At 53.5% G+C, this 14,327-nt stretch overlaps 2 protein-coding genes across 3 annotated transcripts in view; both read left to right on the top strand.

The window, feature by feature from the left end:
- Positions 1–3,111, top strand: part of Mapre3 (microtubule associated protein RP/EB family member 3) — a 48,043-nt gene extending 44,932 nt beyond the window's left edge. Inside the window, exons 4-7 of one of the 2 annotated variants that reach the window (XM_055626547.1) lie at positions 267–468; positions 1,661–1,815; positions 1,902–2,054; positions 2,169–3,111. In XM_055626547.1, the coding sequence (XP_055482522.1) occupies positions 267–468; positions 1,661–1,815; positions 1,902–2,054; positions 2,169–2,237 (579 nt within the window). In that variant the 3' untranslated portion in view covers positions 2,238–3,111. The remainder of the gene's footprint in view (positions 1–266; positions 469–1,660; positions 1,816–1,901; positions 2,055–2,168) is intronic. The other variant, XM_055626539.1, reaches the window with a different exon arrangement.
- A 2,858-nt stretch (positions 3,112–5,969) lies between these two features.
- Positions 5,970–13,882, top strand: Tmem214 (transmembrane protein 214). Its single transcript, XM_055626574.1, has 17 exons — positions 5,970–6,151; positions 6,918–7,117; positions 7,767–7,917; positions 8,113–8,247; positions 8,472–8,554; positions 8,928–9,033; positions 9,119–9,200; positions 9,475–9,576; positions 9,917–10,058; positions 10,403–10,494; positions 10,767–10,815; positions 10,991–11,104; positions 11,305–11,422; positions 12,155–12,251; positions 12,410–12,578; positions 12,718–12,863; positions 13,048–13,882. The coding sequence occupies exons 1-17, from the start codon at positions 6,001–6,003 to the stop codon at positions 13,172–13,174; spliced, it is 2,064 nt and encodes a 687-aa protein (XP_055482549.1). The 5' UTR covers positions 5,970–6,000; the 3' UTR covers positions 13,175–13,882.
- Positions 13,883–14,327: the final 445 nt, after the last annotated feature.

Consider the following 14,327-nt stretch of genomic DNA (forward strand, 5'->3'; position numbering starts at 1 on the left):
CCTGTGTGGACCCTGTCCCTCCAGTGCACGTGCAGGCGGCAGGGGACCCTCCCACACAACAGTTCTTGTGCCTGTAGGAAAGCAATGTCCCTGAGTCCCTGGTGGGGCCTGCCAGCCTGCTGATCTACTCTGGTGCCATGGGAGGGGGTGCAGACGGAGATGGTAGAGGATGCTGAGGCCTAGGGGCTGGCTTTCCTGTGCTCACAGCGGAAAGCAGCTGTGCATAGCAGGTGGTTAAAACGGTCTGCTTATGTGGTCTATTTCAGATCATTCCCGTAGAGAAATTAGTGAAAGGAAAATTCCAAGATAATTTTGAGTTTATTCAGTGGTTTAAGAAATTCTTTGACGCAAACTATGATGGAAAGGATTACAACCCTCTGCTGGCGCGGCAGGGCCAGGACGTAGCGCCGCCTCCTAACCCAGGTGATCAGATCTTCAACAAATCCAAGAAACTCATTGGCACAGCAGGTAACATGCCCAAGCTGGTGGAGGGAGTTTGGGGGGCTGGGCCGGCAGGGCTATCCAGCCAGGAGTGCCCCCACCCCCCGGGCCACCGGTCCAGCCCTGCCAGCCTGGAGGAGACTGTTATCACGGAGTTCAGATGACATCGCCTGCTGCTTACCTAAATGGGGAATCGCATTTGGGGGTGAGAGGGCTCCAAAAGTTGTTCTAAGAGGAGAGCCAGCTGCACCAGCCATGGTAGCAGCTCGATGAGACCCAGCGCGCTCTGAGCCAGCTTGTTTGCCTCAAGCTGGATGGGGCATGGCTCCTCTATCCAGATCTATCAGGCTGAGCACCTGGAGCCAGTGCCCAAGCCCCTTGTGTAGCCCTGCCACTAGATACCCAAAAGCAGGAGTTTGCCAAGCCTGACCCTGCCTTCCTCTATTCTGAAAGCCAGTAGCCCAGAGCTCTGTTTCCAGAAATAACACCTTGCTGGCTTGTAGGAGCAATGAGAGAAGCAATAAGGCCTGTGGTGACAGCGAAGTGGTGGCAAGGAAGAGGGGAGCAGCCCCACCCGCATCTGACCCGTCATAGCAGAGCCACCTCCTCTGTTTGCGCTGCTATCCTGCCTGGGCCTGTCCCCACTGAACTGCTTGCTTTGCGTTAGAAGCAGCCGTTGTCAAGGGAGGGGCAATCGCTAAAGAGCAAGTAGCCACAGCATGCAGGCTGTGCCAGAGAGGAGCCTGAGTCCTCCACCACTGCGCAGATACCGGTCCAGCCCAGCAGAGGGAAGCAGAGTCCAAACTGAGAGGGAGCTGGAGGGGTGGGGCTGAGTTTCACTGAGGGTGGCTTTGGCTTGTGCTAGGACAGACTGCTTTTACTGCTCTCCTGGGTCTCATCTGTCAGTACAGAAGGCCCTGAACCCTCCCAGCTCCACTTCATCAAATTCACCATCCCAGTGTCCTGCGTCCCTCCCTCAGGCCAGCTTTCTTCAGGTCCTAACACTGAGATCACCTTTCCTTTAGCTTCCTGTGGCACTTATGCTCCCAGGCTTGCAAAAGGGCTGTCCAGTTGCTGTTGTGTGACGTGTGGCTGAGGCTGGAGGCCTAGCTGTAGATGCTCTTCCTGAGGGGGAGAGTGCGTGCCTGCCTGTTGCATGGTCCTCACACCAGGCTCTCATATGCTGTGTCGCCTCACCTGACTCTTGTCCTCTGGACAGTTCCACAGAGGACATCCCCCACAGGTCCCAAGAACATGCAGACCTCTGGCAGACTCAGCAATGTGGCCCCACCCTGCATCCTCCGGAAGAATCCCCCCTCAGCCCGAAATGGTGGCCATGAGGCTGATGCCCAAATTCTTGAGCTCAACCAGCAGGCGAGTGACATGAGAAAGGTAGCGGACACTGGGGACAAGAGGGAGGCAGGAACATCTGGCGTAAACATTTCTTTCTGCCCACGCAGCTGCTGGACTTGAAGCTGACGGTGGATGGGCTGGAAAAAGAGCGGGATTTCTATTTCAGCAAATTACGTGACATCGAGCTGATCTGCCAGGAGCACGAAAGCGAAAACAGCCCTGTCATCTCAGGCATCATTGGCATTCTCTATGCCACAGAGGTGAGCCCTCTCTTCACCTCCCTCCCACTCAGCCCTTGTTTCGAGGCCGGCCGTGTGGAACCTGATCCCTCAGCGTGGCCAGCTGGCTCACCATTTCTCTCTCCTCCCCTCCAGGAGGGATTTGCGCCCCCTGAGGATGACGAGATTGAGGAACACCGACAGGAAGACCAGGACGAGTACTGAGGGTGGCACCAGCCCTGGCTGACTGTGGCTCCCCCACCCCACCCCACCCCACCCCATGCCCACCCCACATTATAGTCCTTTCTTTCCAGCCAGTCAGCCAGCCGGGTGCTTTGTGTCAGTGCCGCAGCATTGGGGAGCCAGGCGAGTAGTGCTTGGGAGGTTGGGGCAGCTGAGAGGGTGAGGCCCTGTCTGGGTCCCTCAAGTGGCACTGGCCCAGGGGATGTCCAGGACCCCTGCCCACTCCCCACTCCTATTTATTTCCGTTGTCTCTATGCTGTGTTGGCCAACACTTTTCAGGGTGCTGCTGTCACCCACACGCCAGCCATCTGCTCCCTGACAGCCAGCAGCTGTATATTTGACAAAGTCATTGGTATATTTTTACTTACTGGATTGTCCTTGCACTTTACCTGTTCTTTTCCAGGGCTCACAGCAGGGCTTGGGGCAGTCTTCCTGGCTGGGCTCCCCTTCCCTAAAGCCACGACTAGGGCAGGACTCACCAATTCTTATTTATTTTGTCTTTTGACTTCTCCCTCAGTAGTTGAGGGGAAGGCTGACATGAGGAAGGGGGAAGGAGGACTGAGGAGGCAGTGCTGTGGGTCCAGGGATCAGGGAGACAGAAGGGAGCATGCAAGGGATAAAAATGACCTTCAGGCACTGGGCTCACCCACCCAAGGCCCCTGCCTCAGCACAGAAGCCCAGCACTGCCTGGAGGCTTCCTGTCCACTCCCTCCTGCAGCCTAGTTATACCACACAGACTCTGCCGGCCCCCATTGTCTGTCTGTCCCCCATTTTCCCACCTCCCCACCTTTGCCCCTTGGGCACCAGCCTGCATATGTGTTCACTTTTATTTAAATAAATTTGTGTGGTAAAAGCCCTTGCCATGTTTCTCTCGACTGAACCACAGCCAACAATGAGAACAGGTCCCCTTCTGTCCTCCTTGTTCTTCTAAGAGGACAGCTGGGCAGCACAACCTCACGTTATCGGAAGCCACCACTGACACTAGGCTCTGACCTTGACCCAACTCCCAAGTCTGAGGACTACTCTTAAGGCAAGTATTATGTGGCTCTTCCGGGGATATAGTGTTGTGTCTTCCAAAATGAGATGGCACCAACAGCCCAAAAAATGACTTCTTCAAGTTTATCTTGATGGGTTTATTAGGGATGACTTCTAGGCTAGTGGATGATGAAAGCACCTCTCTACACACCCTGCCAAGCTGTTTCGTACATCTCTATGTCCAGAGCTGAATGAATTCAAATGCTAGGCACTACCTAGTGTCAAAGTACCAGACTCAGCATAAGGCGCAGACAAAGCAAGACACTGAAAAGACTGGGTTTATATGTGCCCAGTCCATGCCCTGGCCAGGAGCAGAGCCAGTTCCAGCATACACCGTCCAGATGAAGCAAAGGGTGGCTGGTCTTGCTATAAACTGGTGCATCAAATGGTGGCTTGCTGTAAGACAGTTCTAGGATTTGGAGTGGTCTCACCACAACAGAGGAGCCTTAGGAGAAAGGATGAGGTCTAGAGCTGTGGCCATAGGAGGACAGCCCAGAAAGTGGCTGTGGGGTGACAGGGGAGGGAGGGACTACTTGGCCCACAAATGTTTTGTTCCAGTCTCCTTCAGGCTGGACTCTTGTCAGAGTTCTTAACCTCACAAGAGCTGCGCAGCAAACAGGCCTGAGGCCCAGAGCACAGCAGTGTCTACACTGTCCCTCTTTTTCTTCCTCATTATTTGTGTATGTGTGTGTGGGTGTGTGTGCATGTATGAGCACTGGGGGTGAAAACCAGAGCCAGTACCCACCCCAGCCCTCAAGTGGGTTGTTCTGTAGAACAGGGTGTAACAGAGGAAGGAATCAGAAGCACTTCCACATCATCCATACAGCCCCACACGCCTGGAGTGTGTTTGTCAGAGAGGAATGCCAAGGCCCTGGAAGCCCAGCAAAGACCAAGAATATGGAAGTGACTCTGGGCCCCTTGGGATCACCTAGACCAACAGTTCTCAGTCTAACACCATCAGAAAACACAGATATTCACAGATACTGTGATTCATAACAGTAGCAAAATTACAGTTATGAAGTAACAACGAAAATAATTTTATAGTTGGGGATCACCACATGAGGAACTGTATCAAAGGGTCACAGCGTTAGGAAGGTTGAGAACCACTGTCCTGGACCATGCAAAATGAGGCTTGGTCAAGGTGGTAGACATCTTGGTTAGGATCCAACCTCTTGTTTAAATGTTTGTTTTTGTTATTTTTACTTACATATAGGTGAGTGGGTATATACATGTGGATGCCCTCAGGTGCCAGAAGAGGTCACGGGATCAACTGGAGCTGTAGTGGGAAAGCCAGTTCTGTTTCTCTTCTCAAAATAGGGCCTCTTCTGTGATCATACCTGTGGCAGGGATCCAACCAAAGGAGCATTGGTGGTGTCTGAGAAACAAACTGATTGGTGATCAGCTCAGATACCTTCTTTGCAAAGACATTCCATCTCAGAGCTCCCTGAGAGACAGGCAGCCGTGGTCCAGCATAAAGGGGATGGAGGATGCTAGAAGAAAGTTACAAGGGTTGGTCACCCCTGACCTGCTTTCTCCCTCCTTGACCCATCCTCCACACAGCCCAGTGTTCTGTTTTTTAAGGGCCATGTCACTCTTCCACTCAGTTTTCTAGGATGTAGAGAATAAAGTCCAGATTTGGCAGCCAAAATCCTTTTCCAGTCATAACAAATCCTGGCATGTCAAACAACTACTAGTTTGACCACTCTTAGACCTTTGCCTAAATGAATAAGGCCATACAATTGAAGTAGGCTCTCCTCTGGCCATGGTCCCCAAACAATGAAAATTCTCCCTTCCTAGGAGCCACCTCAACTGCTGCCTATTTCAGAAACCCTTCACTCATCCTCCTAGGACGTCACGTGTCCCTCCGCTGAACCTGCTCCTGAATATGTACAACAGTCCCGAGACTTTAATCCCAGCACTGGGGAGGCAGGAGGCAGGGAGCAGAGGCAGGTGGTTCTCTGAGTTCAAAGCAAGCCTGGTCTACAGAGTTAGTCCCAGAATAGCCAGGGCTACAAAGAGAAACCCTCTCTCGAAAAACACTCAAGTACATGAAACCAGCACATTTCCTTAACTGAGAAAATCTCGTTGCTGCTTCACCATACGTCATGTTCCCTAGCTGGGATGATTCAAGGTTAGGAGGCGATTGCCTTCAGCCTGGGGCTCTCCACCACTTAGCTAAACATCTAGAACATGGCATGAACCAGGGAGCCTTTCCTTTCCCCGAGGCCTGGAAAGGGAACAAGGCCTCGCCGCCCCAGACTTTTCTCAGCCTTTCCCTGCCCAACCCTCTCAGCGCTGTGCTTCCTTACCACTTCTCAGCAACTAAGTTTCTTGGCCGCCAAATAGGAAGTGTAATCGCTAGCAGACTAACACTTTCAAAGAAGGAAGAAAACATTTAACCCTCAAACTCTCCGGAGGTGAGAACTATATTCATTCCATCCTTCAGGCGCATTGCCAAGAAAAGGAAAAAAAAAAAGTAACAGTGACATCTCCAAGGAGTCCAGGGCCAGGCCAGGGCCGCAGGTGCACGTGAGGGAGGTGTTCGCCGCAGGGGCGGGGCCTGGCCGGGGCCAGCACTCCCTAGTCCAGCGGCCCCGCGGCGCGAACGGACTACGAGTCCCACGATGCCTTGCGGCGGCGGTAGCAGCAGACGTGGCACCGCGCGCAGGCTGTGCCGACTGGAAAGCCGGGAGGTGCCGGAGCCGAAGTCATGGCGGCCAGAGCAGCGGGCAGCGGGGGCTGGGAAGTGGTGAAGAGGGGCCGGCGACCTGTAGCAAGCAGCAGCGGACGAGGCGGAGGCGGCGGCGGTGATCGCCGGGCACTCGGAGAGGCAAACGGAGTGTGGAAATACGACCTGAGCTGTGAGTATCCGCCGCCCGCCCCCCTGGGCCTGTGGGGCAGGGGTGCGGCGCAGCAGCCACGGGAGCTGGGAGCGGATCCGCGGGGTCCGAGCCACCCTGGCTTATAGCGCAGGGAGAGGTGGCCATCCCCACTGCATAGATCTGGAAGCGGAGGCCCAGCGAAGCGGACTCTCGTGTCGGAGGAGACTGGAATTCCGATTTCCATCTGTTCAGGCCTTTACACACAACCCTCTCAGCTGTCCCAGCCCTCGCTGGCCAGGTGTCTGATCGACAGGGCAGAGGCATCTGGGATACTGCTGAGTTACGAGCAGGGCTGAGAGGGCTGGATGAGAAGCCCAGCACTGGGAGAAATAACCCGACAGCCACTCTAACCACGAGTTAATCTCAGTATTACCTGTTTCCACAGTCCCCAGAGGAGGGGAGAAAGCTTGCCACTTGTTGAGTATAGAGTTGTCATCTCAGAACCAAGAAAAGTTGGGGGTGGAAAGCCATGCTAAAAAATTTCTACCCTGAGACCAGCAGGCAGAGCCATAGAAGCCCACCCCCTGTACCCAAGTCTGGCCTGGCTTCCATGTACTTTGATTTGTCTAATAAAGCACTGGAAGAGCTAGGGACCTCCCTGTGGTGACTGAAAACAACCACCAGGAGAGCTCGTTGCTGTACTTCTAAGCAGCTCCCAAAGAAGAACAGGGCTTGGGACAGAATCCCCTTGTGGCTCCTGGGGTCTTAAGAGTGACCTGATGTTTTCTGCCTATCATCATTCCAGCTCCAATCCAGCCTGCAAGCACTCTTTATGAGCGTGGCTTTGAGAAAATTATGAAGCGGCAGAATAAAGAACAAGTTCCGCCCCCTGCTGCAGAGTCTAAGAAACCAGTAAATAAGAAGCAACCAAAGAAGGTGACAGCTGTCACTAGCCAAAACCAGAAGCAGGGCCCATTCCGAAGCCTGGAGGATGCCCTGAAAGCTGTAAGTGTGCCTGGGCTTGGGGTACAGAGAATGTAGGGAATTGGAAGCAGGTATCTGTGGGATTTGGGACACCCAGATGAGAGGCAGTCCAGAGAAGATGGCAGTGCCAAAGGAAGGAATGTTTGCACGTAGAATAGAACGGAAGTGAGATGTTCATAAGTAGCATAGGTGAGAAGAATGATGGAAATCCCAGGAACAAGATGGAGATGTTAGAAAAACTGACCTGGGGGCTGGAGAGATGGCTCAGTGGCTAAGAGCATAGGCTGCTCTTCCAGAGTTCCATTCCCAGCACCCACATGGTGACTCAAAACCATCTGTAATGGGATCTGATGCCTTCTTCTGATAGGCATGAAGACAAAGCGCTCATACACATAAATGAATAAACATATTTAAAGAAGAAAAGAAAAGCTGCCTGGGTTCCCTGTCCCATCTTGCCCTCTCTGTTCCTTGCCCTTGAATATGTGAAGGGCCTACAAGTTTGGGGCATTGGTATCCGCCCTCTCAGCTGTCCCACCCCATATTCTCTTAGGATCTGGATGTGGCACAATGGTAGGATTCCACATAACAGAACCATCAGCCACTTTCCTACCCTGCTCCTGCTTCTCTTCTCCTTAACAACTCACCATGGAGGTTCTCTGTCCCCTGACAGCTGGATGTGGCAGCTCTGCAGAAGGAGCTGGACAAGAGCCAAAGCGTGTTCACCGGGAATCCCTCTGTGTGGCTCAAGGACCTGGCCAGCTATCTCAACTACAAGCTCCAGACTCCACGGCTCGAGCCCACTCTGAGCCAGTATCCACATGGTTAGTCCCCCATCCCTCAGCTCAGATAAGGCCAAGGACAGCCTAAACGGGTTGACATTCCTAACAGCCCAGTGCCTTTACTGTCCTGAGTCAGACAAGTGTCTGTCGAGTGGCTGGGCCTCCTTGGAGAAGAGAAAGCCAGCCTCGGTTGCAAGGGCATCTGGTCCTAGCACTCACAGAGGCCAATGGCCCCAGATTATCCCTACAGCCTCGTGAGCCGAGAGCTCCGTGGGATCATCCGAGGGCTCCTGACCAAAGCCGAGGGGTCTGTGGAGCTCTTTTTTGACCACTGTCTGTTCACCATGATGCAAGAGTTGGATAAGACACCAGGTAAGAGCACCCTAGGAAGGGTGGCCATCTTGAGAGCCAGCCCACTGCTTTTTTTTCCTGCTTCCAACATGCTCATCAGTTCTCTTTTCAACAAGAAATGTGCTAATCCTCACATTGTTTTTGGAAAAGGAAGAGAAAGCGATTAGGATTTGGGCTCACATCTGGGGGGAAAAGTATAGGATGCCAAGTGATATGAGTAGATCTGAGAATATACCTCTCTCCAGGAGAGTCGCTACATGGGTACCGAATCTGTATTCAGGCCATTCTGCAAGACAGACCCAAGATTGTCACCTCAAACCTGGGCAAGGTGAGGCCTGGGTGGTGCTGGGGACACCAGGGGTAGGGCTAGGGGAACTAGATAGACGTTGCATTGTTGGTCTTGGTTGTGGAGAGGACTTAACACATAACGCCATTAGCATTGGCCAAGTGTCTATTGGATAAGGATGACCCGTACCTTCATTGTATCAATGGGCTGGCTGGGCTATTGAGAGGTTCCATAGCTTTCCTAGAATTGGTCAGCACTTTGAAAAAAGTGGGGGAAACTATCAGCTGAATCACTGTGCCGCACTGCAATGGGGTTCACTGTTCTTGGCACCTTTCCCACCTATAACCTTCTTCCCACTGGGATCTGTAGTGCGCCTGGTATGCTGACCTGTCCTTTACCTGTCTACCCATCTTAGTTTCTAGAGCTTCTGAGGTCCCACCAGAGCCGACCAGCAAAGTGCCTGACCATCATGTGGGCCCTGGGGCAGGCAGGTTTCACCAATCTCACTGAGGGACTAAAAGGTAACCAACAGAGAAGGATGGCCCAGTTTCCTTTCTGATGGCCCCTGTGCGGGAGCCTGAGACTTCCTGGCTTTCAACTCCACAGTGTGGCTGGGGATCATGCTGCCTGTGCTGGGCATCAAGTCTCTGTCTCCCTTTGCCATCGCATACCTGGACCGGCTGCTCCTGTGAGTAATGGGGGGACAGCGAGGGGAAGGCCCAGGGTGTCCACAAGAGGCTGTTTCGGCAAAATGGGATGCTGTGATCCTGGTCTCCATAGATGCGAGGAAAATCAGGACCAGCTCCTCCCACCTCCAAGTGTGATGGTGAGGAAGGAAAGGGAGGGAGCCATCCGGGGCTGGGGCTGGGGTACAGTCTATCCCTTTCCCCTGTACACTGGCTTAGCTGAGTTTATGGCTGGAGCACCGCAGTGGTTTCCAAGAAGTCTGCTTCTTCCTGCAGGATGTATCCCAACCTCACCAAAGGCTTTGGCATGATTGGCCCCAAGGACTTCTTCCCACTTCTGGACTTTGCCTATATGCCAAACAACTCCCTCACACCCAGGTAAGCCCGTGTGGAGCATGCACACTGAGGGAGAGCCCAGCACAATGTCCAGCCACAACACTGCGCTTTACCCCCTCTCCCCAAAAGCCCTAGGTTCACAACTTGAAAGCTCAACAGTCGATTTCAAGGGGTCTGTGGAACCCAGAAATTCTGTCTGTCCTTGAGGGTAACATCAAGCAGTTTTTAGGGAGAGAAGCTTTGTCTTTTGACAAACTTCACAAGGTTCTTTTGTGGGCAGACACTCAGGACCATCTCCCGGCACTTAATGACTCTCCCTTCAGGACAGGGCTGAGTTCAAGTGCCACAGTTCCACAGCCTGAGCCTGGCTTTCCTCCCGTAGCCTGCAGGAACAGCTGTGCCAGCTCTTCCCCCGACTGAAGGTGCTGGCATTTGGGGCAAAGCCAGAATCCACCCTGCACACCTACTTCCCTTCATTCCTGTCCAGAGCCACCCCTAGCTGCCCTGCTGAGATGAAGAAAGAGGTGAGAACCCTTTCCTTGCCCAGAGCACAACTGCAGGCAGCCTCAGCTGGTGATTTCTCCGGTATTCTGCAGCTCACACCCACAGCCACCTGCCCCAGTCACTTGTGCTTTTACCACTGAGATGGGGGAGCGTGGTCAGTGATGCCCACTTGGAGACAAGGTTCTTACGCTCAAGCTGCAGCTGGGAACCACACCTACCCCGAGACAGCTTCTCAGCTTTCCAGGGGTCTTGACACTATTCCTCACCCTCAGCAGATGTGTTGTTACCAAAAGCCCCAGCATCCTCCTTTTCACCATCCTGAGGCCCTGGCATTCTCTCTCTCTCTCTCTCTTGTCCCATGCAGCTCCTGAGCAGCCTGACCCAGTGCCTGACTGTGGACCCCCTCAGCACCAGTGTCTGGAGACAGCTGTACCCCAAGCACCTGTCACAGTCCAGGCAGGTGGGGGTAGGGTCACCTGCTCTGATCTACACAGAGAAGGCTCCTACTGTATGCTTTCCAGACTTGGGCTGGTGTGTCATACCAGAAACACTGGTCACTGTTGTCTAGGCTCATACCTCCCAGTTTGGATGAGACCACAGCTGGGGTGGCCTTTAAAGAACTACTGTGGATGGGGATCTTTCAGCTCTAAGAACCCGGGAATTGGTAGGCAGAGAGGACAAGTAAGCCCAGGGTTGCTGCTGGCTGAAAGGGGCATACTTTTTCACAGCTTGCTGCTGGAGCACCTACTTAAGTCCTGGGAGCGGATTCCCAAGAAGGTAAGCTGCTGGGAGGATGTGGGAGGCTGGACCCAGTCTGGGTTCTTGGGTTTTGCCCCTTGACTTCCGTCCTCCCTTTCCTGCACTTTTGACACAAGTGTGAAGCAAGATGGAGGCTCAGGATCCTCTTTCTGGTTGGGCTCACATTCTCAACTCAACTCTTGGTATTCTGTAGGCGCGGAAGTCTTTGCAAGAAACCATTCAGTCTTTCAAGTTTGCCAACCAAGAGCTTCTGAAGAAGGGCAGTGGTTGCAACGAGCATGTTGTCACCTGTGATGTAGCCTGCAAGGTGTGACACCCAGCCTCTCCAGCCCACATGCAGTGTTAGTCTGTCCTGACACCCTTAGCTTGAATTGGGTCACATCCCTGTCCCACCCATCTGTGCATTCCCACTACCTCAGGCTTATATGCAGGCCTCACTTGGTGCTTGTGTGAGGAAGCAAGGACCAGCCCTCTCCACTCTGACTACCGTCTTCTCTCTCCTGCCAGGGCTTGTTGCAACAGGCACGGGGCCCTCGGCCACCCTGGGCCCGGCTAGTCCTGTTGCTTCTGGTCTTTGCAGTAGGGTTCCTGTGCCATGATTTTCGGTCCCACAGCTCTTTCCAGGGTAAGTCATCTGGGAAGAGAACATGGTGGGCAGCACAGGGCTATGCGCAGCATCTCCAAACCCCCACCCTCCTCCTGATAAATTCTCAGTCTGCAGAGCAAACACTTTCTACCTCAGCTATTCTGCACAGACTGGACATTCTTCCCTTCCAATTGTACTGATACTTCGCAGGAGAGAAATTACTCTACTTTACATCACCTAAATACATGTTTTCTCCTTTTAACTCCTGAGGGAGAAGAAAGCTGTAGCCTCAGATTAAGATCATGGCTAGTAGGACCAGAAAGACATGGTCAGACATGCTTGTTGCCAAGCATGGCAACCTGAATTCCATCGCAGAGGGCACATGGTGGAAGGAGAGAACCAACTCAACACGAGTCCTGACCCCCGTGTGCATGCTGTAGCATATAAACACGCACGTGTACATGCTAAATAAGCTAGTAAATTTAATTTTAAAAAAGGATCACAGCCAGTAAAAGGGCAGATATTCAAACCTGAGGTTTTTCTGACTTCTAAGTCCCAGACTCTACCCAGTGTCCCACTCTTCCTGTTCCTGACCCAGCAGAAGGTATTCAGTATTCAGCCCCTAGGGCCACATCTCCACCCAAACCTGTCTAGGTAGACCCGAGATCACTCAACTGCCCCACAGCCTCTCGGCCCACCCAGGAACCGGGACTGTCTATCTTCCAAGTCCTTGCACCTGCCCTCCCAGCTCACCGGAGGCTTCCTTTGCAGCCTCCCTCACTGGCCGGTTGCTTCGATCGTCTGGTTTCTTGCCTGTTGGCCAGGAAGTGTGTGCCAAGCTCTACTCCCACAGCCTACAGAGCTACAAGTGAGCTGCTGCCAAGGAAGGCAGGCTGGTGATCAGGGTGGGCACGGGCCGTGGGAGGGAAGACTCCTGTCCCTCCTCCCTTTTTCGGCTATTCTTTGGTGAGCAGGTTGGCCCCGGGGAAGCTCAGAGTATACCTCTCCCCTCCAATTTCTCTATAGCTGGCTGCAGGAGACATTGCCAGCCTGGGGCTCCCACCTGCTTGCCGTGGTGAAGCCCGGTTTGCAGCTGGCCTGGACACACACCAATGCCACGGTCAGCTTCCTTTCTGCCCACTGTGCCTCCTACCTTGCCTGCTTTGGCGACAGCCTCGCTGTCTTCTTGCAGAGGGTAAGCTGGAGAGCAGGAGTCAGTTGGACCCATCCCCCCAGGGACAGTAGTCTTGGAACACTTCTGCACGGGCAGAACCCTTAGGACAGGGGACATTGCCTTAGGCATCTTGTCCCAACCACTCTCCGTGGTCCTGCAGGTCCAGCTCCCTGAGGCCCTGCACCAGCTCTTCCACTCCTTGAAGGAGCTGCTGCTGCTCTTCTACCACAGTGTGCTGCTGCCCCTGTGGCACCTGCTGCTGGCGGTCCTGGCCCAAGTCCAGGAGCATTGCCATGAGGCCTGCAGGTAAGACCTCCACTCCAGGCTCTACAGGTCCCCCGGTGACCCCACGTCTGGCCACTGGGGACAAGGCTACACCGTTCATTTTGCCACAGCCACTCTGGGATGAAGATTCAAGCTGCAGTCCTGTGAGGTGACACAGTCCCACGCATGACCCCCATCCCTCTCCATTTTTCTGCCTTTCTCGTAGAGGGGAAGTGACCTGGGCCTGCATTAAGACACAGTTCAGTGAAGCTGCCCGATGGACCTGGCTCTGCCTACAGGACGTCACGGTGGCTTTCTTGGACTGGGCGCTTGCCATGATATCCCAGCAATAGACCCTGCCTGCCTGGCCACTGGCTTCTGTAGTGGGCAAGCTATCAGAGACTGCTGGAGGGTAGAGGAGGTGGCCCTCTCTTCACTTGGTGCCTGAGTCCTGTCTCCTAGGCAAGAGGCCAGGTGCCTCTGCCTCGTTTCTCCCATCTTCAAGGGACTGGGCTGGAGCTTCTTAGCCTCCTGCTCATGGGTCTGCTGGGTATCTCAGGCCCAGCTGCACAGCTCTCAGCCTCCTCTGGGATGGTAGCCTTTCTCCACTTCTCTCACCCCTCTCTGTTCCTCCATCTCATCACTTAAGCCACCACAGCCTACCTCCAAAAGGGAGGTAGCCCTTTGTTCCCATGCCTGGTCTAACGTGAGCCACAGCAGAAAAAGGGAAAGCACTTCAGAAGGACCAACACCACAGTAGGTGGGGCATCGTCACTTCTACCAGCAGCCTGGATGGCCCTCAGCAGATGTGCAGGCCGTGTGGACATGCCTGTTAACTCAGAACACCCAGAACAAGCAAGCCTTCCAAGGCCACTTGTGCCCTGCTCCATCTGTGAGCGCCCTGGCTTCTCAACTCCATTCCCCTCAGTGCCAGGGCTCCTCTCTCACACCTCAGCAGATCTGTCCACAGCACCATCCATCTGAAGAGCAGCACCTTTCCATCAGCCTGCTGAAGGGAATCAGCATATGGATCCTGGGTGGAATAAAGGACACAGACTGGATTTCCAGCTTTCTGCATCTTCATGTGGGAATGAATCCCCATAGTTTGGGGACAGAACAACAGAGCCTTGAGCTTCTGCCCTGGGTATTGAGTTTCTGGCAGGGAAAGTCCACCTTTATCACTCAAAACTAGGCTCCCATGATTTAGTTGGCTCTACTGATTTTGTCTGATTGGTCAATGGTTCCTACCCAAAAATTTGTCTCAGTGTGATTGGGAAAGCAGGATCCTTAATTGATTAGTTGGTTCATTTTATGAGGCAGTGGGTTTAGAACTCCAATTTATTACCAGTCTTTTCCTTTTAGTTTGAGACAGTTCATTGCGGGTGTGTTAGTTCTCACTTGTTTCTTGGACTCTTGGCAGCTTTGTTTCCCCCATATGCACCACAGAGCAGCAGGAGTGGCAGCCACTTACCTTTATAGCCTCTTTCCTGTGGCACGTGGAGATCC

Source organism: Psammomys obesus, unplaced genomic scaffold (genome assembly GCF_907164565.1).
Source record: "Psammomys obesus unplaced genomic scaffold, mPsaObe1.curated_primary_1811, whole genome shotgun sequence".
Classification (NCBI taxonomy): domain Eukaryota; kingdom Metazoa; phylum Chordata; class Mammalia; order Rodentia; family Muridae; genus Psammomys; species Psammomys obesus.